Source organism: Pipistrellus kuhlii, unplaced genomic scaffold (assembly GCF_014108245.1).
Source record: "Pipistrellus kuhlii isolate mPipKuh1 unplaced genomic scaffold, mPipKuh1.p scaffold_m20_p_86, whole genome shotgun sequence".
Taxonomy (NCBI): domain Eukaryota; kingdom Metazoa; phylum Chordata; class Mammalia; order Chiroptera; family Vespertilionidae; genus Pipistrellus; species Pipistrellus kuhlii.
In genome coordinates, this window is record NW_023425591.1 from 559,353 (window position 1) to 581,933 (window position 22,581).

General features: G+C 44.1%; 1 protein-coding gene across 4 annotated transcripts in view; it reads left to right on the forward strand.

Annotated features, from left to right (window-relative positions):
* The first annotated feature begins 843 nt into the window (after positions 1-843).
* The window catches only part of RBM33 (RNA binding motif protein 33), a 110,688-nt gene continuing 88,950 nt past the window's right edge, over positions 844-22,581 (forward strand). For 2 of the 4 annotated variants that reach the window (XM_036425834.2, XM_036425835.2), the window contains exons 1-5: positions 846-1,018; positions 1,054-1,148; positions 16,296-16,374; positions 18,250-18,298; positions 21,153-21,229. In XM_036425834.2, the coding sequence (XP_036281727.1) occupies positions 1,106-1,148; positions 16,296-16,374; positions 18,250-18,298; positions 21,153-21,229 (248 nt within the window). In that variant the 5' untranslated portion in view covers positions 846-1,018; positions 1,054-1,105. Of the gene's footprint in view, positions 1,149-16,295; positions 16,375-18,249; positions 18,299-21,152; positions 21,230-22,581 lie in introns of all 4 variants that reach the window. The other 2 variants (XM_045577225.1, XM_045577224.1) reach the window with 2 other exon arrangements.

A 22,581-nucleotide genomic window follows, 5' to 3' on the forward strand; every position in this document is an offset into this window, starting at 1 on the left:
TGGCCCTTGCAGACCTTCCCAACTTATCCCAACACTGCAGCCGCCACAGGATCTGCTTCCAGTTCTCAACCACACAAGCCACTGGACATCTCTGGGCCTCTGTTCAGTATTCTTTCTACGTAAAATGACCCTTTCCTCTTCCCCTCTCCCCCAATGTTTGCAGCTTGTATTTGAAGATCCAATTACATCCCTCCTCCTCGCCCCCAAAAGCTGACAACCAGACAGCCTTCAGTGGACGCCAGGTCCCAAGCTGCTTTCGGCCTTCCCTGGTCACTGCCCAGTCCCCCAACACCCTTCACTTCAGGCCACTTAGGACTGTCTCATTTTATAAGCTTTTCGCTGCTCAGAAGTGCAGGCTCCGGCTCTTCTTTAAACCCCGCTACCTAAACGAGTCTCAGGGCAGCACCCAGAGCTGGGCTTCCTGTACCGGGCCCGCGCCCCTGCCTCCAGCAGGCCCTGGCAGCGCGCGCCCGGCGGCGGGCCCCGCAGTGCGCGTGTGCGGGCCCGCGGCCCTGCCGGCGGATCGAGCCCGAGACTGTGCGCTCCCTTCCGCGTCAGCGCGGCCAGCTACCACGGCCCGGCTCCCCGCCTCGCTGTTCGAACACAGACACTAAACTCCGGCCTCAGCAGGTTGCGCCCGGCCTACCCGCTCTCGCTATCGACAGATCCGCCTGCCGTAAAGCACGGCGCGGCAGCTGCTGCAAAGCGCTTACGACAGAACCTTCGACCAAAGTACGACCTGCAGCCGCCGGTTTGGGTTTGTGGAGCGGAGCGGGGTGGCCGCCGGCCCGTTTTTGTTCGTATTCGGCCTCGGCCTCTCGTAGAAGCCTCTGAGGGACCTACTTCCCCCCCTCCCCCCGCCGCGTCGCGCCTTCCGGCCGCCATCCTCCCGGCGTGCACTGCGGCGGCGGCGAGGCGGCGGCCATGTTACGGTAGTTTGTTGTTTTCTCCCCGCGGAGGAGCAGGGTCAGCGACCGGACCCGCCTCGCTCGCCGCGTCCCCATTCCGGCCCGCCGGCCCCGGCCCCGGCCCCGGCCCCGGCCCCGGCCCCGGCCCGGCCCCCAGCTGGCGCGCGGGGCGAGGCGGAAGCGGGCGTCGCAGCAGCATGGCGGCCGCGCTGGGAACGGGCGGAGGAGCCGGCGCCGCAGGTACGTGAGCCGATGGTCCTGGACAGCAGCGCCCGGCCGCACCCCCGTGGTCACCGCGGGCCCCACAGCTGCCGCGCCCGCACGGAGCGCAGGCCCCGGGGCGGGCGAGGGCCGGCCTGTCCCGGGAGGCGAGGGGTCGCGGGTAGGTGTGGAGCCCCGAACGGGCGCGGCGCTGGCGGGTCCACTCTCGAGACACGGCGCGCTCCCGAAGGTCAGCTCAGCGCGTTTCCCGCGGACCCTCGCTGTGCGGCGGAAACCTGTTAGCGGTTTGCGTGGCGCCGCGCCCGGAGCGAGGGCCCGTGCGGACCCCCGGGCCGCGCGCCTCTCGGCGGCGGAAGTGCCTGACGCGACCTCACACCTCAGAAAGCCACCTTCTGGCGAATCACATTTTGTTGATTGGGGGGTTTTGTGTTTGTTTTTTTAATACGGAACAAGCCTTTGGGGAGACTTTTAGGGCTAATAGGAAGTTTGACAGCAGCGTTCGGGAGGCGCGGTCGTCATGGAAACTAACACCCACTCGTGTCGAATTCAGAGCCGCCTTTCAGCCGTGTCACTTCACCCGCCTGGAGGTTTGGCCGAAATGTCAAAACATTTGGCGATGTGATCTGCAGTTTGCCACTTTGATGTCTTTTTTTTCTTTTTCTTTTTCTTTTTCGTGTTCGATCTTTCCAATTGAACTTTGAAATACAGGGTTTACCTTCCGGGCGACCTTCTGGGGTTCAGAATGGTGTATTTGCTGTCGTTCTCCGGGTGCGGTCTGGGAGCATCCAGTCAGTACGTCGTCTTTAGGTGCCATTGTGTCACGTTTCGTGTTTTTAACGGGCGCCTTGGTGAATGACAGTGAATGGAATCCACAGATGGAAAGCTCTCAGTAAGCTCGACCCCAGAGAGTTTCCGCTCTTCCCGCCCCGCCCCCGCCCCCGCTGGAGCTTTCCTTCTGTGTCAAGTATGCCCACCTCCTGCTCCTGTGCTTTCTTCCCCACTGTTCTCTGGCTCCTGGGTTTTCTTCCGACATTTACTCCGTTTTATAATGTTACTTAGTTATTGTTATTATTTTTAATCTCCCTTTCCTGGTAGTCTGTGAGCCCCACAAGGACCTGTTAGGAGCCCTGTGTTTCACGGCCCTGTGGGGACTGTCTGTTGAGCAAGTATTTGCCACGTGGTGGATGAATTGGAGAATGAATGTTTTCTTTACCAGCCCTTTTTGCTTTCTGAGTACATTTACAGTGCTGTGGTCTCACACTAAAGCTGGAACCAGGTAGCATTCTGCTGCCCCTTTGTCCATTTAAGGGTTAGGCTCTGCGAGTTTTGGGAGTCTACACCAATAGGTGAGCACCGTTTGGACCCGCTATTGTTTAACCGTTTCAGTCTTTATACTTTTTCACTGCTTTAGAAAACACTGCACCAAACATCTATAGACACGTCTTGGTGTGCTTAAACCAATATTTCTGGAGGATAGATACTGCTTTAAATGAAAATTACATATGTTTACAATTTTGATAGCTATTGCTAAGTTTTCCTCAAAAAGGCTGGTACCATTAGTAATGTTTGAGATTACCCCATTTTCATGCACTTTCTAAGAGTTTATTATATATTTTATAATCTTGAGGCAGAAAAATAGCTTCAGTGTTGTAGCTTATATTTCTTTTTGTCTCTAGTGAAAGTATGTTTTCATACATTGTATTTATTTTTCTGCCTGCTTGTATCATTTGTATTTTTTAATTGAGTGGTTGATGTTTCTCATTGTTTTAAAGAAATTTTTTGTATATTTTTAATGATTTTTTTCCGTAATGGTGTCGCCATACCAAGAGTTCCTGTATGCTTTAGTTTTTTATGCTCCTTTGCTTTATAATTATTACTATTTTTATTTTATTTATTTTTTAAAACATATTTTATTGATTTTTGTACAGAGAGGAAGGGAAAGAGAGAGTTAGAAACATCGATGAGAGAGAGTCATCGATCAGCTGCCTCTTGCACACCCCTACTAGGGATATTCCCGAAACCAAGGTACATGCCCTTGACCGCGATCGAACCTGGGACCCTTCAGTCCCCAAGCCAACGCTCTATCCATTGAGCCAAACCAGTTTCGGCAATTATTACTATTTTTAAATTAACTTTTATTCCACATGAGATTTTATTTTGGGTATAGTGTGAATTTGGGGCTTCTCACAGTTCTAATATGATTTATTGAATTCTTCTTATCCATCTTTTTTACATACTAATTACCATTTATAATTAAAACAATATTGCTTCATTGTGTGTGTATTAAATAGCATGTTCTTTTAAAGAAATTTCTTGGTTAGCCCTGTGTATTTAAAAAAATGAACTTCTGAATCTTCATTCATGTTCTGTAAGTAATTCTGAAATTTTTATTAGGATCTCATTGTATTTATTAACATAACTTGGGAATGATTGGTATTTTTACTATAAGGGTTCTTTCATCCAGCAATGAGAATGCCTTTAAGTTCTTCTCTTATGTCATCAGTCATCTATCACATGCTTATTGAATGTCCCAGACACTTACCTAAGAGATTGGATGCATGCTGAACAAACCACACAGAGATTCCTGCCCCAATGGAACTTATAGTAGTACAATTTTCTTTTTATAGTTCTACTTTTTTGTTTAATTCCTAGATATTTTATATTTGTTTTTATTGTGGATGGTATAGGTTTATTTATCCTATTACATTCTCAAATTTGTTACTGACCTATAGAAAAGTGTTTTTGTAATTAAATTATATTACAAAATTAATTCAATTACAAAAACTGGCTTATTTGCAATCAGTCATCTGCAGTCTCTTCTATTCTAATATTTATGTCTCATTTTTTTTTCTTATATTTTTTCTAGAAACATTCATTGTCAAGTCCTCCAATATAATGCTGAATAATATGGGTGATGGCAGGTGTCTTTGTCTTGTCATCTTTTCGACTTAAATGAGTGTTCTTTTAATATTGAGTATGGTGTTTGCTCTAAGTTTCTGATATTTTTGTCTAGCTAAGAATGTTTGTTTTTTGATTTGGGTTTTAATTTTATCAGATGCTTTTCTAAAAAAATATTTCTTGAGGTGATGGATGAGGCCCCTTCTTTCATCTTGCAATGTAGAGTAATGTATTGATTTTCAATGTTGAACCAACCCTGCATTCTTGGCTTCAAAACCTTTTTCTGCATATTTTATTCTTTTACTGTATTTTTGATTTTACTTTAGGATTCATTTATGATGGTAAAAGATTGTTATAGTTGTCTTCCTTTGTATTTGTGCACATGTGCTATCCTGTTTTTTTACAAGATAAGTGGCTTCCTGGAATAAGTTGTGAAGCTTTCTGGGGCTGTGTAAAAATCTCTTTATTGAATGTTGAAATAACTCGAGTCTGCAAAGCCAATTTGGTCTGGTGCCTCTTTAAGTTACTTTTCAGTCCCTTCTATCATTGGTCAGTTTAGTTTTTTACATTCACTGGTCATTCTGATAAATTTTTCTGGAAAAATTATTCTTTGTTATATATTTTCAAATCAGCATAAAATTAAACACTCAGCTTTCTAAGAATGGGTGTGTGGAAGGTAAATTTTTTGAGACCCATGTGTTATGAACAAATTCTAACCTTTTCAGTTGAATGATGATTTGTTAGATCTAGAACTGTAGATTTGAATGCATTTTCCTTAGAATTTTGGTTGTATTGTCTTCCAGTTCTGCTCTTGAAAATTTCTGATGATGTTTTTCGTTTCCTCTCATGTTCCAAAATGTCATTGGCATAGGTCTTTTGTCTATATTGTGCCATGCATTTAATAGACACTTTAGTATGGAAACAAGCATCCTTTAATTCAGTTCTGCGGAATTTTCTTATTGTTTTTCTGCTTTTCATTTCCTCTGTTCTTAACCTTCTGAAACTCTTACTATTGAATTTTGACTTCGTTTATTTAAAAAACATACAAGAATAGTGAGACAGTTCCTTGAGATTGTTTTGGTACCTTGGTAGTTGATAAAGTCAAGCAAAAGATGAGGACAACAAAGACTGGAGAAAGGAGGTACCCACAGTCTTTTCTCCCAGGCAGGCTCTCTGGTTCCACTCCTTCATGAGTTATATTTCATATGAATGCAAGAATCTTCTCTCTGTTTCGCCAAATGCTGTACATCTTCACTTGATTTAGTTGTGGCAAATTTGAGTCCACTATTCTAGATATTTTTATATTTCCTTTCTTGAGAGAAAATGGAATTCTATACTTATATATAGTTCTATTTTTAAAATATTGTCAATTAAGTTGATTACTTAAAAAAAATGTAATTCAAAGATAGCATGTGTCTTGTGGGCCACCAGGCTGCCTATCCGTTAGAATAATTCTGCCTGCGTGATTTAGTGGGTACCATGGGTGAGTGATCCTCCTACCTACACTCAAGGAAGGCCTGGCTGCGCTGTGATATTTCGATTTAGGAAATCAGAGGCTGTGTTTCTCAGGTTGCTTGTTGAATAAGTTTAAGAGCTCAGTACTTGGTAGACCTGAGTTGAAATCAATTGTTTTTGGTTAGTCTTAGTTTTCACATCTGTTACAGGAGGATTTGGGATGGATTAAGCAAATATGAAAATGCTAGCTTGCTGGAGGAGAATGGACCTGTGTGGAGCTCTGCAATAGTGCTGGCTTATTTGGGACAACAGAACCTGTGCTGTATCTTCCAGGTATGGAGGGTTTTAATACAGGAATCAGAACTTTTACAACTCTTGGCAGGGCTGGAGGTGCAGTGCTCAGGAAACCCCTCTCTGTTTCTGTCAGTCTGATACAAGGACCTTGCCTGGAAGCCCTGTGACTGAGGACAGGGGAGAGCTCCTAGGCCGGCTCAGTCTGCAGCACTGGAGGAGCCGATCTTTGATGCTATTGAGACTTGAGAAGTCACCTCTATGGCAGCTCCTAAAAGCCCAGGTGAAGCACATGGTTTCCAAGAGCTCCCTGACCTCTGAGAACCTCTTGTTGCCTGTGTGTGCCCTGCCCCTGCCTCCTGAAAACAGCTGTGATGATTGTGACTCAAGCCTCCTATTAGTGCCTTACTTTGCATACTGTAACTCAGGGACAGCAGGGAAGGCCTCTAGGAAGTGCTTTGTTGACATTCTCCTCTGCACTTAAGGAGAGCCCAGTGCCTACAGCATGCAACACAGTCACTCTGTGGGAGAAAGGAAGATTGCAGAAGGGCTCTGTCCCTTTCTTCGACATTTCTTTAATGTAGTGGCTGGTCCTTTAGGATTCATTTTTATATTATTGTACTAGAGGCCTGTTGCACGAAGATTCACGCAATGGGCCTGCCTTCCCTCGGCTGCCAGCACCAGTTTTCCTCCAACACCTGGGACCTAGGCCTTTGCTCTGGCTGCCGCTTTCCGTCTTCACTCCGGCCAGAGCCTTCAGTGTTTGCTCTGGACAGGGCTTTCAGGCTTCTCTGCTTCTGCTGGAGGACTGCTCCTGTAGCTTCCTCCACCCTTCCCCCTCATAATAGGTGTCCTACCTTGCCTGGCCACTCTGTGCCTATGTATGCAAATTAACCAGCCATCTTTGGTGGGGTAATTTGCATATTCCTGATTGGCTGGTGGGCGTTGTGGAGTCATGGCCAATTTGCATATTTCTCTTTTCTTAGTTTAGATATTTTTATTGATTTCAGAGAGGCAGGGAGAGGAAGAAAGAGAAACATCAGTGATGAGAGAGAATCATTGATCCGCTACCTCAGCCATCCCCTACTGGGGATCAAGCCCACAACCCGGGCATGTGCCCTTTACCAGAATTGAACCTGGGACCCTTTAGTCTAGGGGTGTCGAACTCAATCAGAGAAGGGGCCAAAATCTAAAATCCAGCCTAAATCGCAGGCTGAATGGTTTACTGAACAGTCATAAACTGTCATTGTGATGAAAACGCAGCGGAGTGCAGTGATGACAGCGCGGTGCGGGCCACATTGCAAGGCCTGGCGGGACGGATTTGGCCCGTGGGCCTTGTGTTTGACACATGTGCTTTAGTCCCAGGCCGAAGCTTTGTCCACTGAGCCAAACCAGCTAGGACTAGAAGGATTAATTTTTTAAAAAGAGGGATGGGTGTCATTTCCTCTAGATTCTAAGTCATGATGGGACATCCAGCTGGCCAAGCTCAGACTACTAGTCCTCTTCCAGGCCACCAAGGATGATTGAGACCTCAGGAGTCCGGTTTTGATAACTTCCATGTTGGGAGGCAGAGCCTTGCTATCTGTCGGGACTTGTCAGCTATTGATTTTCCAACACCGGAAGAGGAAAGTCAGTTGCAAGACAACCATGGCCTTGTGCAGCACACTGTGTAAACAGAACACTTAAGTTTATGTGAGGAGAACCTGTCCAGGGGCCCTATAGATAAGATTTTAAAACAATAAGATTTTAAAACAATTTTAAAACAAGCAACATGGTATAGGTGTGGGCTCTTTCTGAGCATTTTGCTTGGTTACTCAGAATTTCATTTAATACCATAAGGCTAATATGCTCACTTTCAAAGTTCTTGAACATTACCCTGATTCTTTTTTCAAGTTATTGTTTAAATAAAGGGTCTGGATTTCCTTACTAATAAAATACTGAATTTTGACTTTAATAGTGATTCACAATACATGAGAACGGTATTGAGGTAAAAGAAAAGAGGTTGAGAACTTTTAAGTATATTTTTTATTTTTCATAGAGGAAAGGAGAGGGAGAGAGAGTAACATCAGTGATTAGAGAAAATCATTGATTGGCTGCCTCCTGCATGCCCCCTCCTGGGGATTGAGCCCACAACCCAGGCATGTGCCTTTGACCGGAATTGAATCCAGAACTTCAGTCCACAGGCTGATGACTCTATCCACTGCACCAGCTAGGATAGAAGGTTGAGAACTTTTAGAGCAGTGATGTTTTTAACTGGTGAGCTGCAAGAATTTTTAAAACATGCAATGCCTATTTAGTCAGGGGCACTGACCTCTTTTCCCTGAGATTAAAAAAAAAAAAAAAAAAATGACAACAGCTAACACAACAGTAGCTATCTGGTGTGAATGCTCTGTCTTAAACCATAAATATGTAGGTTTTATAATGGAGTTGCGTCTTATTTTATTGGTCATGTTGCATAATAAGGTTTCATCTGATTGGTAATTCTTGGCATCAGAAATACTTATATATTAAGTGCTAGAGGCCCAGTGCATGAAAACTCATGCACTGGAGGGGGGGGGGGGTCCCTCAGCCCTGTCTACCCCCTCTCAGTCTGGGAGCCCTCAGGGACGGGAGGCGACCTGGCGATCAGGGGAAGGCAATGCCCCATCACACTTCTGCTGCTGGCTGGCCCTGGTAACCTGAGCCTCGGTGGACCTGGGCAGCTGGGCAGCTACCTTCTGAGGCTTGCTTGCATCTTGGGCCGGCTCTGGATGGCTGGGCAACTGCCATCTGAAGCTTGCCTGGGGGGCTGGGCAGCTGCCATTCAAGGCTTGCTTGCACCTTGGGCCAGTCCTGGGCAGCTGGGAGGCTGAGTGGACCGTGGACTCTGGAGGCAGCGTTTGGAGTGGGCCTGCTGCCCCGGTGGGGCTGAGGGGACTGGGTGCCACCATCTTGTGGCTGTGGGCACTGCCATCTTTGAGGGTGTGACAGTCAATTAGCATATTCCCTCCTTAATAGCTGTGGGCGCCTCCATCTTGCGTGAGAACAATGAGCATATTACCTCTTTATTAGATAGGATTGGCATCTAATTTTTAAAAAAAGTCACTTTGGAGCAAAAAGGGTAGGTAATTATTTTTTAAAGTAAATCAAAAGTATACCTATTTTTGCCGAAACTGGTTTGGCTCAGTGGATAGAGCGTCGGCCTGTGGACTGAAGGGTCCCGGGTTCAATTCCGGTCAAGGGCATGTACCTTGGTTGCAGGCACATCTCCAGTAGGGGGTGCTGCAAGAGGCCGCTGATCGATGTTTCTCTCTCATTGATGTTTCTAGCTCTATATCCCTCTCTCTTCATCTCTGTAAAAAATCAATAAAAATATTTTAAAAAAAGAATACCTATTTTTGTCAGATTGGCAAAAAACATTATTTTTTTAGTGTGCCACAGTGTTTTAATAATTAGTTTTTATAATCTTCAAATAAAAAAGGTTGAAAATCACCGAAGCAGAGCAGAGATTGGCAAGCTTTGTAAAGGCCCAAAGTGGGCTCTGTGGATCACATGGCTTCTAATGCAGTTCCCTGCCTGTGTAGCTTGAAAGCAGCTATAGACAATGTATAGTTGAGTTGGCATACTGTGTTCCAATGAACACTAATGTACATAAACAGACAGTAGCTAAGTTTGGCGAAAAATATGTGGCTGGGTCTGTAGTTAGCTGACTCTTGGACTAGACAATTGCTAGAACTCTGTTCCAAGATAATCTATACTAATAATAGAGGAATATGTAAATTGGCTGGGGAGGGGAGTGCAAATAGGCAGGGCCATCTGGTCAGCAGGGGAGAGCAGTTTTAGGCAGTTAGGGAGATAAGGCTGGCAGGAGAGGGCAGTTAGGGGATCAGGCTGGCAGGGGGGAACAGTTAGGTAGCTAGGGGGATTAGGTCAGGAGGGGAGAGCAGTTAGTCAGTTAGGGGGATCAGGCCAGTATGGGAGAGCAGTTAGGGCCGTCAGGCAGGCAGGCAGGTGAGCAGTTAGGAACCAGTGGTTCCAGATTGCTAGAGGGATTCTGGATTGGAAATGGTGCAGGCTGGGCTGAGGGACCTCCCCCCCCCCCCAATGTATGAATTCCATGCACTGGGCCTGTAGTATTCTATAAGATTTTAATCCAAGTTCCAGATTCCTGAAGAAGATAAGGAAATAGAATTCTAAGAAAGTTGTGTTAATTATAGATACATACTACCTAGTTGACTCCTTTATTAAAACCATGTCTAGTGTGGGTTAAGCCTTAGGAGGAGAGTCTATATAGACAAGGGCCTCCAAGGCACTCCTGTCCTGCTGAGCACTCTTCCCCTGACTTCAGGACGTGCTGCTCTTCCTTTATAACTCTGAGCTAACGTGGACAGTTCGTTTTCATGCTTCTGCTCAGTGTGACAGACAGGAAAGAAGGACGTGTCTATATTCTAGAGAACAGATATGAGAAATGACTGCAGAAAATGTAATAAGAATAGAAAGGCACAGGATTCTTGTCTTAGTTTCTTAGGATTCGAGTTGTGGCTCTTTCCATACCCATTTCACATTCCATATTCTGGGGGAGAGAAAGGATATTCCTGCTTTTGCATCGTTAGGTGTGGTCTTCCCTTTGCATTATATGCCTTTGTTCAAGCACAAGGTTGCTCACATTTACCATCATTCCTAATTTCTTTTGGAAATTGTTTTCTTCTTCCCACTTGCTGCTGTAGCAATATATCACTGGGTTACCTTTACAATTTCTCCTGTTTACTCTGTGTCAGGAGAAGAGATTGTTTTCTTCAGAATATAGAGGTCTCCACTTCCCTGTTTTAAACATATATGTGTGTGTGTGTGTGTGTGTGTGTGTGTATGTACCATCTAATAAAGAGGGAATATGCTAATTGACCCACACCACCTCACAAACGGCAACATCCAAGCTAATAAAGAGGGAATAAGCTAATTGACTTCCACATCCTCACAAGATGGCGGCTCCCACAGGCACAAGATGGCGGTGCCCAGTCCCCTTAGCCCCGCCTCATCTAGCCAGAGTCCCTCAGTCCCCTCAGTCCTGCCTCATCCAGCCGGAGTACCCCAGTCCCCTCAGCCCTGCAAGGGAAGGCAGTTGGGGTCGACCGGGTTGGCAGGGGAGGTCACTTGGAGGCAATTGGGCAGTTGGGGAGGGCAGTTGGGGGTGATCATGCTGGCAGGGGAGCAGTTAGGCATCAATCAGGCCGGCAGGGAAGTGGTTATGGTGCTATCAGGAATGCAGGCAGAGGGATTAGGGATAATCAGGCAGGCAGGCAGGCAGGCAGGCAAGCAGTTGGGAGCGATCAGTAGCTATTGGGTCGGCAACTAAGTAATTGCGGGTTTCACACATGGCTTCAGTTGAATTTTTAGGTTTACAGACGTAGTACAAATGTAAAACACATTTTGTTATTTGATAGTTGGCTATTCAGCTGTTAATCAGTAAAAAAAGTTTTTTGATCTGTTTTGTAGTTTTCGTTTGGCGTTCGTTGAAAAATGGAAAATCAAAAGGAACATTTTCGTCATATTTTGCTTTTTTATTTGGGCAAAGGGAAAAACGCATTGCAAGCTCATAAAAAGTTATGTGCTGTTTATGGTGACGAAGCCTTAAAAGAACGGCAGTGTCAAAATTGGTTTGCCAAATTTCGTTCTGGTGATTTTTCACTCAAAGATGAAAAACTCTCTGGTCGTCCAGTTGAAGTTGATGACGCCCTAATCAAAGCAATAATCAATTCGGACTGTCACAGTACTACACGTGAGATTGCAGAGAAGCTTCATGTATCACATACATGCATTGAAAATCACTTAAAACAACTTGGCTATGTTCAAAAACTCGATACATGGGTTCCTTGCTTCCACCTTAATCCCCTTCAACAGCTATCCCAGCTCATGTGTTCTCAGCCAGAGATGCCTGCATAAAGCAATCATGTCTTGTTTCTGCTCATGCTCCTCCTTACTTTACATCTTCTTTGCTTTCCTGCTCTATTTCCCCCAATAAATAGCTAGATTACATACATATGTATTGGGGTTATTGTTTTTCTTCCTTTTAGACTATAACCTACTCGAAGGTAGAGGTTTTTGTTGTCTTAGACATCCCTGTATGCCAAGTATGTAGGACAATGCCTGGAATACTTTAAGAGCCTAAGAAATAATTGTAGAATAAATGAAGGTTACATGATTCATGGCCTCAGTTCTAGCCTTAGTTTTTGTTGCTTAATTTGCACTTCCTTATTTTGGAATTTTTAAGGACATGTTAATTTTTAAGGACATGTTATGGGGTCTTTCTTTTGGAGAAATATTTGTTTTTGCGGGATGTTGGCTTCTAATTTTGACTTTTGTGGGATTTAACTCTTTCTAGGAAGTATTTATGTGACAAGATGACAGTTAAGCTTTACTTCTGGAGGATCTGCTCTGATTGATAGCAGTTGACTGGGGCCACCAGGATTCCCATCCTGGCTATCTGTCAGAATTACTGAGAAGCTTAAAAACAAAAATTAAAGTCCACTGAATCAGATTAGGCTAGGAGCAAGGGTTGTATGTTTTTAAGCAGTGTTTGTCAGTGGTCATCATTAGGAGCTAGTGTGGCATAAGGGTTTTCTGGCTTCAGCATAATTGGGTGCTATAATTTAAGCAATATCTGTCAAGGGTGAAGTCATGAGCAAAACTTTTTGTACATGTTTTCATAGAGAGGGAATGCCCCTTTGGTGGAGAAAAGAAACCCTTTAGAAAGGAAGCATAAAATATGTGGTATTCACTGAGAGTCCAGCAGGAGGTAGAAGGGAAAGCAGTAAAAACAGCTGTTTTGATTCTGTTTGTTTTTCTCACAGTCATACTTTGGCTGCTTGCCAGAATAACCAGAGGCATATTTTGTTTGACCCTCAGATTAAAAAAACAACTTGAATTAGTTGCTTACATTTAGCAGTTAGGAAAATATTTCCAGTCATAAATTTCCCTGCTGCATCCTGTGCTCATTTGTCTCAAAGTATTTTCTCATTTTCCTAATTATTTCTTTGATCTGTTAGTTGATGAATTGTGTGCTGTTTAATTTCCATGTATTTGTGAATTTTCTAGTTTTTATTTCATTATTTCTAGTTTTATTTTACAGACTATGCTTTGCACGATTTTAATTTTTAAAAAATTTATGAAGAATTGTTTGATGGCCTAAGTGTTCCATGTGCACCCGTGTTTTGGACTGTACAGTCTCTGTTAATCTATTTTCAAGTTCATGGTTAATTTTGCCAGTTCACAGGTACTGGTGAGCCCCACTAGTGAGTTTGTCATTCAGTTATGAGCCCTGGCATGCATAGCTCAGTTGGTTGGTGCATTATTAGACCTGTGCACTGAAGGGTTGCAGGTTCAATTCCTGGTCAGGGCACATACCTAGGTTGTGGGTTTGATCCCCAGTCTCACATACTGGAGGCAGCCGATTGCTTTTTCTTTCATTGATGCCCCCCATCAATAAAAAAAATATAAAATATATCCAGTGTGAGGATTAAAAAAATTAGATGTGCAACATGCTGTGTGTGCAAATCATTTATGTAGTGTGGGGAAAATGTAAAGTATTAATTTTTTTGACTGATTACATGCTATAATGACATTATTTTGATATTCTGGGTTAAATAAAATGTTTTAAAATGTCACTTATTAAAGTTCCAAGCTTCTTTTTAGTTTTTAAATGTGGCTGCTGGAGAATTTAAAAGTACAGTTGACCCTGGAACAGCATGTGTTTGAAATGCACAGATCCACTTACATAAGTTTTTTCCCCCCAATAAATATATAGTTGGCAGTCTGTATCCCCAGGTCTTGCTTTGGCAGATTCAACCAACCAGATTCAACCAAATTTTTTATCTGTGGTTGGGAATCTGCAGATGCAGAGGGCAGACTGTAAGCATTGTGCTGGGTGATTAGACAGACTGGTCATTATGACTACCAAGTGATCAGACCGACTAGTCGTTATGACGTGCACTATGGCAGCAAACCAGCCTGATCGGACCCTATCAGCCCTCCAACCTTCTATGGCCCCTCTCCCTGGCCAGCCCCACCCCGACTCCCCACCTCCATTGTGGGTGAGCCGGCCAGCCAACTGCCTGCAGCCCCCTGCCCGGCCCTGATTGGCCCCCCAACATCCCCTCACCCCCACCAGCCCAGCTCAATTGGCCCCCATTGGAGCAGCCAGCAGGACCACACCCATGCAGGGATTCGTGCTCCAGGCCTCTAGTCTACACTGATCTACACTAATAAAAGCGAAACATGCAAATTGACTGTACCTCTGGTACACCCACCAGCCATGACCACCAGACAATCAGGAGTAAGTATGCAAATTAACCCAGCAAAGATGGTGGCAGCCATGGAGTTGAAGTGAGCAGGAGGCTTGAGTTGACCCCAGCGATGGAGGAAGCCAAGCTTCCTACCTGTCCTGGCTGGACCTGGCCTCCGCTCAAGACTATAAGTTTCAATTATAGAAGATAAATAAATAAATCCCAGATCCCTGACCTCCACTCAAGGAGTCGCTGGGAAAAAAAGAAAGAAAAAAAGGAGAGCCTGGGTTACCGGGGGGTGTGGCCAGGCTGAAAACAGCCCTCAGCTCCTTAACCAGGCTGATCACCATCCCATGGGATGAGGGTCCTTGCTGGGGTGCTTGGCCAACCTGCAAATTGCCATCAGCTCCTCACCCAGGCTGGCCAGGTACCCAAGTGGCTTCCCCCACCCTGAAGGGGGTATGGCAGGCTTGAAAACAGCCCTCAGCCCATCACCCAGGCTGATCACACCCCTATGGGGTGAGGTTCCCCCATGGGGAGCTTGATGAGCCTGAAAACGGCCCTCAACCCCTTACCCAGGCGGCCCCACGCCCCAAGGGAATTCCCATTCTCATCCCGGACACCCTTCAGGACAAACCAGCCAGGCCCCACCCATGTACCAGGCCTCTGTCTATACTAATTAAAGGTTAATATGCTAATTAGACTGGGAGACCTTCCAGGAGACCTTCTGGATGTTCTCTGGACAAAGCCATGGTGTCCGGCCTAGGTAGAGGCTGTTAGAGGCCAAGAGGGGAAGGCAGTTGTGGGTGATCAGGCCAGGATGGGATGGCAGTTGTGAGTGATCAGGCTAGTGGGGGGCAGTGTTGTTGGAGGTAAGCAGACCAGCAGGGGCCCAGTTGGCGGCAAGCAGGCCAGCAGGCAGAGTGGTTAGGGGCAATCAAGCAGACAGGTAAGGGGTTAGGAGCCAGCAGTATCGGATTGCGAGAGGGATGTCCAACTGCCAGTTGAGGCCCAATCCCTGTAAACCAGCAGTAGGACATCCTTCGAGGGGTCCCAGATTGGAGAGTTTGCAGGCCAGAGACCCCCGCCCCCCCAGGGGGGAAAAATTTCATGCACCAGGCCACTAATTTTACATAAGGGACTTGAGCATCCATGGATTGTGGTATCTGAAGGGTTTCTGGAACCAATTTCCAATGGATACTGAGGAATGACTGTTAAGTTTTGGCAGAGACCAAAGTTATATATGAATTTTTGACTGCTTGGGGTTGATGGGTTTCAGTGCCCCAACCCCTGCCTTGTTCAGGATATACTGCATATGCGTGGTTTGTGTCATGTTCCTGTTGTGTTCGCTACACTATCCTAACTATTTCCTTAATGATGGTTTTTGTTCTCCATGATTCATTTGGAAAAATGTAAAGATTACCAAAAGTATATAACTGCCGAAACTGGTTTGGCTCTGTGGATGGAGCGTTGGCCTGCGGACTGAAGGGTCCTGGGTTTGATTCCGGTCAAGGGCATGTACCTTGGTTGCGGGCACATCCCCAGTAAGGGGCGTGCAGGAGGCAGCTGATTGATGTTTCTCTCTCATCAATGTTTCTATCTCTCTATCCTTCTCCCTTCCTCTCTGTAGAAAATCAATAAAATATATTAAAAAAAAGTAATATAACTATTAGCAAATCAGCAATTGTTTCCCACTTGTGTAGTTGTAGCAAAAATATACATTAAATCATTTTATAAAGGAAATATTTTATTGAATTTTATGATATAAAACTGTTCTATTATGGTTTTTCTAATAGTGATCAATAAATTGATTTTCTTTAAGTAGCTTTATTATTTAAAAATTTTTAATTACTAAAAATGGCTGAAGTATTTATAAGAGTAATATATATGAAAGTTTTGTGTTTTATTTTATTTAAAAAAATATTTTATTGGTTTTTTACAGAGGAAGGGAGAGGGATAGAGAGTTAGAAACATCTATGAGAAACATCAATCTGTTTCATCAATCATCAAACAGCTGCCTCTTGCACACCTCCTACTGGCGATGTGCCCACAACCAAGGTATATGCCCTTGACTGGAATTGAACCTGGGACCCTTCAGTCCACAGGCAGGCACTTTATCCACTGAGCCAAACTGTTAGGGCTGGAACTTTAGTATTTCAAAATGTCATACTAGGAGTCCTCAAAAGAAAGGTTGTGTCACTATTTGAAGATGTGGATGTGTTTTAATTTGGGAAGACTGATTTTCATGGCCTCTCCTTCACAGATGATGACTTTGACCAATTTGATAAGCCTGGTGCAGAGCGGTCCTGGAGGAGAAGGGCTGCAGATGAGGACTGGGACAGGTATGGACACCTGCTTGTGTGTATCAGAGTCCACGCTGATTTATCTCATTCTGCCACTTGCTACGCAGAGATCTTCCCTGAAAACAGTGTGTTGGCCCCTGATGCTCTTCCCAAGTGGGCTGGAGGGCGAGGATGGGCACGCCAGGTAGAGGGTCCAGGCCTGTGTCATCTAAAGGGTGGTCAGTGGAGCGCTGGTTGTCTCGTCTTTCTCTGTGTTTTGTACATCAATGATACTGACTTGGGGGACACCCAGAGCTGTTTTTGGAGTACTTTTCTGTAAGAGTTCCTGTTGTTCACATCCTACCCAATATTTGTTAGACTTTACAATTATTGCCATTTTATCATGTATTTTAAATTTGTATTTCCCTGATTCCTTGTGAAGATGAAAATACCTTTTTAGGAGTGCATGTGTGTGCGTACACACACACAAACACACACACAAGTACACACATGCTGACAGTATATGGAAAGTCACCAGTAATGATAGATGTCAGTTCAGTGTAGTGATTACTTTTGGTGAGGAGCCCGGAGCAATGACAGGGAATAGGGATGTTTCCTGGGATAAGTCCACGGGACAGAAGCTGGGAGGTGGAGTTCTCAGCTGATGATGATTCTGTCTGTATAAGTTTTACCATTTAATTACTGTGTTGCAAATGTGAAAATGACTTTGATTGCGGTCAGAAAGTTAAAGCTCTGACTAAAGAACAACAGTATTATTAAAAAAAAAAAAGACACTGATTCCTGTTGGGAAACTAGGGAGTCCCAGAAACTTCACAGAATACTCTACATTGGAAACTATGTCTCATCCTGTAGACTAAGTTTATAAAGCTCATTCCTCCAGTGACTCTCAGCCTAAAAACATTGCTCAGAGCTTAGAACAAATTCACCTGTAAAAGAAGTGGTCTTACTGGGAAGTAGTGGCAACTGATTTTTGTTTAAAAAATTCTGATGGGGGCTGAATCAAATAGAAAGAGTATTTTAGCAGTTTACTCATCATTTGGATTTTCTTTTCTGTCAGTTACATTTTCATATTTATGTCTGTTTTTCTTTTAGATTGTCTTCTCTTTATTGATTTTAGTGATTCTTTATACTTTGGGAAATTTATTTTTTGTGCTTGTAGAGATTTCCTTCCAATCTGCAGCCTATGTTCCCTTGAACAGTAAAAAGTCTTTAAAGTAATATAATTAAATGTCTAAATGTTTTCCTGTATGATTTTGTTTATTCTTTTTTAATTAAAATATAAAAAAAATAGATCTGAAAGAATAGCACAAAACTCTGACATGCCCTTCTCAAGTCTGCTAAGATTTTCTGTTTTGTGAGAAAGTCTGTTGCCATCATTCAGAACATAAACATGCTGACAAAAGATTGCAGATGGCTGCCAGGACCTCCATGTCACACAGAGATAAACTCCCTTACTTATGATTTACTTGTTTGTTGTCATCAGCATGATTGTGCCATGTTTTAATTTTTTGCAGTTTAATGAGTGTCAAATGCTCTCAGTGGTTTTTAATTTTTATAGTTAATGTTACTTGGCATCTTTTCCTATGTTTTGTAGGTTTTTAAAGGTAGGAGAAAGCACAGATACTACTTGCTACAGTTTATTGTTTTACTGATTACTGAACAGGTAAAAAAAAAAAAAATCCAATATTGAGGTGAAAAACTAAGCTTAGAGGTCTAGTGAGAGCCACTTCCTATTGCAAAGCCTCTCACATTTAAAAGACCAGTGTTTCCTATATATTTGAAAGTAAGTTTTTATTATTAGTAAAGAAAAGGGAATGTATAGCAAATGTAATGTGCAAGTTCCCAAGCCCCCAAATCCTGGGTAGATTCTCAGCATGTAATAGGATGATACATTGGCGTGTCTCTTCTCTCCAGTGAACTTGAAGATGACTTACTTGGAGAAGATTTGCTATCTGGCAAAAAGGTAAGAAATACAGATCTTTTTGAAACTAAATGGTAGTCATTTAATTACACTTAAAATATAGGAATATGTCTTCTGCAGGGGATGTGTTCCTGGAAACTTGGGTATAGATTAAAATTTTGTGAATTGAATTTTTAAATGCACAAATAGCTGACTATTTACTGTTAGTAAATTCTCTGATAACTATAACTCAAACAGTAGATTCTTTAATAAAGAGTTTAGTTCCTATATTGTCCAAGGCACTCTAGCAGGTATTGAGTTTGTGAGAGTGGTAACCGTAAAACTACCACTTGCCTTGATGGAACTTCATATTTGGGGTTAATATTTGGCATACTGTATCGGGAATTCACTTTTTGGGAGTATTTAGAGATAAGCTTAAAGATAAACATACTCAAATATACAGGTATTCTTTTCATTTATTAATGTAAAATAAATACTTTGTACTCTAAGAATCAGAGTTCAATAACATTTAAAAATAATGAAAAAATAAATATAAATCCACATGACTGTCATTTTGTCATATTTCCTTTTATTCTTTTTAAAAAAATATATATTTTATTGATTTTTTACAGAGAGGAGGGGAGAGGGATAGAGAGTTAGAAACATCGATGAGAGAGAATCATTGATCAGCTGCCTCTTGCACATCCCCCACCGGGGATGTGCCTGCAACCCAGGTACCTGCCCTTGACCGGAATCAAACCTGGGACCCTTCAGTCCGCAGGCGGACGCTCTATCCACTGAGCCAAACCGGTTTTGGCTCCTTTTATTCTTATTCCATGATTTTTTTTTTATATACTTTATATATTAAATACTGGTGTTTTTTTTTTTTAAATTTAGTGTTGTATCATAGGCATTTTTCTATTATCGCTAAATGGTATTTTAAAACTAGAGGCCCAGTGTGAGAATCCCTCGAGACCTAGACCTGCCACGCTAGCGGGACCAAAGACCCGCCATGTGCAGTAGCTCGCCGCTGCGAGCTATGGGCTGTGCCATGTCACCCGAGTGGCTCGTGGGCCGGAGGAAGCACCAAGAAGTGCTTCATGTACTTCCTGGAGACTAGCCGTTTGGTCGTTCTGGCATTCTGGCGTTCCGGCCACTGGCTTTTTATAATATAGGCCCAGTGCATGAAATTTGTGCACGAGGGTAGGGGGTAGGGAAGTCCCTCAGCCCAGCCTGCACCCTCTCCAATATGGGACCCCTCTCATAATCTAGGACTGTTGGCTCACAACCGCTCGCCTGCCTGATTGCCCCTAACTGCTTCTGCCTGCCAGCCTGATCACCCCCTAACCTCTCCCCTGCTAGGCTGAACAATGTCTAACTGCTCCCCGGCTGGCTTGGTCACCTCTAACTGCCCACCCCTGCCAGTCTGGTTGCCCCCAACTGCCCTCCTTTGCTGACCTGGTCACCCTTAACTGCCCACCCATGCCAGTTTGGTCATCCCCAACTGCCCTCCCCTGCTCGCCTGGTTGTCACCCCTAACTGTCCTTTCCTGCAGGCATGGTCACCCCTAACTGCCTCCCCCTGCTGGCCTGGTTCCCCCCAACTGCCCTCCCCTACAGGCCTGGTCCCCCTCAACTGCCCTCCTCTGCTTGCCCGGTCACTCCTAACTGCCTGATCGCCCACAACTGCCCTCCCCTGCAGGCCTGGTCCCTGCCCTCCCCTGCAGGCCTGGTCCCCCGCAACTGCCCTCTCCTGCAGGCCTGGTCCCCCGCAACTGCCCTCCTCTGCCTGCCCGGTCACTCCTAACTGCCTGATCGCCCACAACTGCCCTCCCCTGCAGGCCTGGTCCCTGCCCTCCCCTGCAGGCCTGCCCGCAACTGCCCTCCCCTGCAGGCCTGGTCCCTGCCCTCCCCTGCAGGCCTGGTCCCCCGCAACTGCCCTCTCCTGCAGGCCTGGTCCCTCCCAACTGCCCTCCCCTACAGACCTGGTACCCCCCAACTGCCCTCCCTGGCCGGCCTGGTCACCCCTAACTTCCCTTCCTGCTGGCCTGATTGCCTACAACTGCCCTCCCCTGCAGGCCTTGTTCCCCCCCACCCCCCAGTACCCTCCTCTGCAGGCCTGGTCTCCCCCAGCTGCCCTCTCCTGCTGGCCTGATCGCCCACAACTGCCACCCCCCTACAGGCCTGGTTCCTCCCCCAACTGTCCTCCCCTACAGGCCTGGTCCCCCCGAAGTGCCCTCTGCTGCAGGCCTGTGTTTCCCCCCCCCCCCCCCCAACTGCCTACCTTTGCTGGCCTGGTCTCCCCTCCACAATTGCTCTCCTCTGCAGGCCTTGTTATCCCTAACTGCCCCTCTCTGCCAGCCTTGTCGCCCCATGCAGCCTGCTTATTCAGTCGTTTGGATGTCCCTCACTAACCCCCTCCCAGCCTGGTCACCCACACGCTGCCTGCTTGTTCAGTTGTTTGGTTGTCCCTCACTAACCCCCATGCCGGCTTGGTTGTAGGCAGCCATCTTGTGAGGGCATGATGGTCAATTTGCATATCACCTCTTAATTATATAGGACAATGTTATATTTAGTAAAATCTTAAGGTGTTTTTAAGAAAAATTTTTGTTTGTAGAGAGTCACCACAAGATTTCCCTTTTTTTTTTGTTAGCATTATAGTAAATATGATCATTATGCTTGTTACTTTTATACTTACTTGGCTGTGCATCTAAAAGCTAGTCTGGGGTAGTAAGCAAGTATGCTACATGTGGGATTTCTCGATTTTATCATTGGTTACATGAAACTGGGAAAACTTTCTGAATGGTAAATATTTTAATAACAATGTTAGAAACAATCCAGTCAATGTGATTTTGCACTTTTATAACAAGTCTTATTACAGAATTGACACGCATTACGTATAATCTTATTTTAATTAGAATCAGTCGGATTTGTCAGATGAAGAGCTGAATGATGATCTTTTACAAAGTGATAATGAAGATGACGAAAATTTCAGGTACTCAATGTTAACTTCTTAAAAATTGTCTTTATTTAACTAAGTTGATAAGAATTACTTGTAATTTATAATTATAATGGAGATAACTTAATGTATTATATTTTTAACGTATTATTTTATTCTAAATGGGATATTAATCTAACTCTGATGTGAAAGCTACAAATAGGTGTGTTTTCTATAAGTAGATCAACTGTTTAAAAGTCATTGTTGGCCTTGCATTTAATGATCTCTTTGAGTTCTGCTGAGTGCAGGTGATAAGAAAGCTCAGCACAGTTGTGTACTCCTGTTTAGAGGAATTGCTATATTTGATTGGGGCAGTGCCTCTGGACTTGTCTTTTTGTTTGTTGCTGTTTTTGCTTTCTTCTAGACAGTTTTTACTTGTACCTAGCTGATTACCATTTGGGAATTACCATTTTGGAAATTCCTTTGGACTGTACTTTACACTCCGGTTAACTATCTGAATGTAATTGTTTTAGTCTGTTTGGGCTGCAGTAGTAAAATACTATAAACGGGGTGGCTTATAAACAACAGAAATTTATTTCCCACAGTTCTGCAGGCTGGGAAGTCCAAGGCCAAAGTGCTAGGTAGCACTGTCAGGGTCTGGTGGGGACCCACTTTCTGGTTCACGGATGGTGCCTTCTAGCTGTATTCTCATGTGACAAAAGGGGAGAGAGGCTCTTTGAGGGCCCTTTTGTAGGGCACTAATCCCATCAGGAAGCTCCATGATTTAAGCATCTCCCAAAACCTCACCTCCACACAACACATCACATCACAGTGGGGTTGCCTTGAAGCAGACCTTTGGAGTTTTTAAACTACATAATGTCTGTGTGGTGTGGACGTTTTGTTAGGATTAGATACTTAATATGTGGGACTTAGATTTAGTTGCAAAATCTTGTATTTTAAGTGTATTTTACATTTTATTAACTTTTATGATTTAATAGGTAAAATATGAATTTATTTTGCAGTTTCAAAACTTTAACCTTCGTATGTTGCTCAGAAATTATTAACTAATTTTTTCATGTTTGTGACTAGGATAAATTTTATTTATTTGAACATTAAAATGTAGTTTTATACACATTTTAATATTTTTATTTTTAAATAGGAGCCTATAATTTGCACCATGGATTTAAAAAATAAATTGTTTTTATAATTATGATTTTTTTTTTGTTTATAGAGTAATACTCCTATTTTTACTTTGAAATCTTAGAAAACATGCCATCCTTTTCATTCTGGTGGTTAGAATGAAATACGTTCAGACCTAAACTTTTGCCAGTCACATCAGACCTGTTTTCCCAACTGGTTGATCTGATTCTCTCGGTCACATAACCCACAGCTGCTGATAGTCGGGGTGC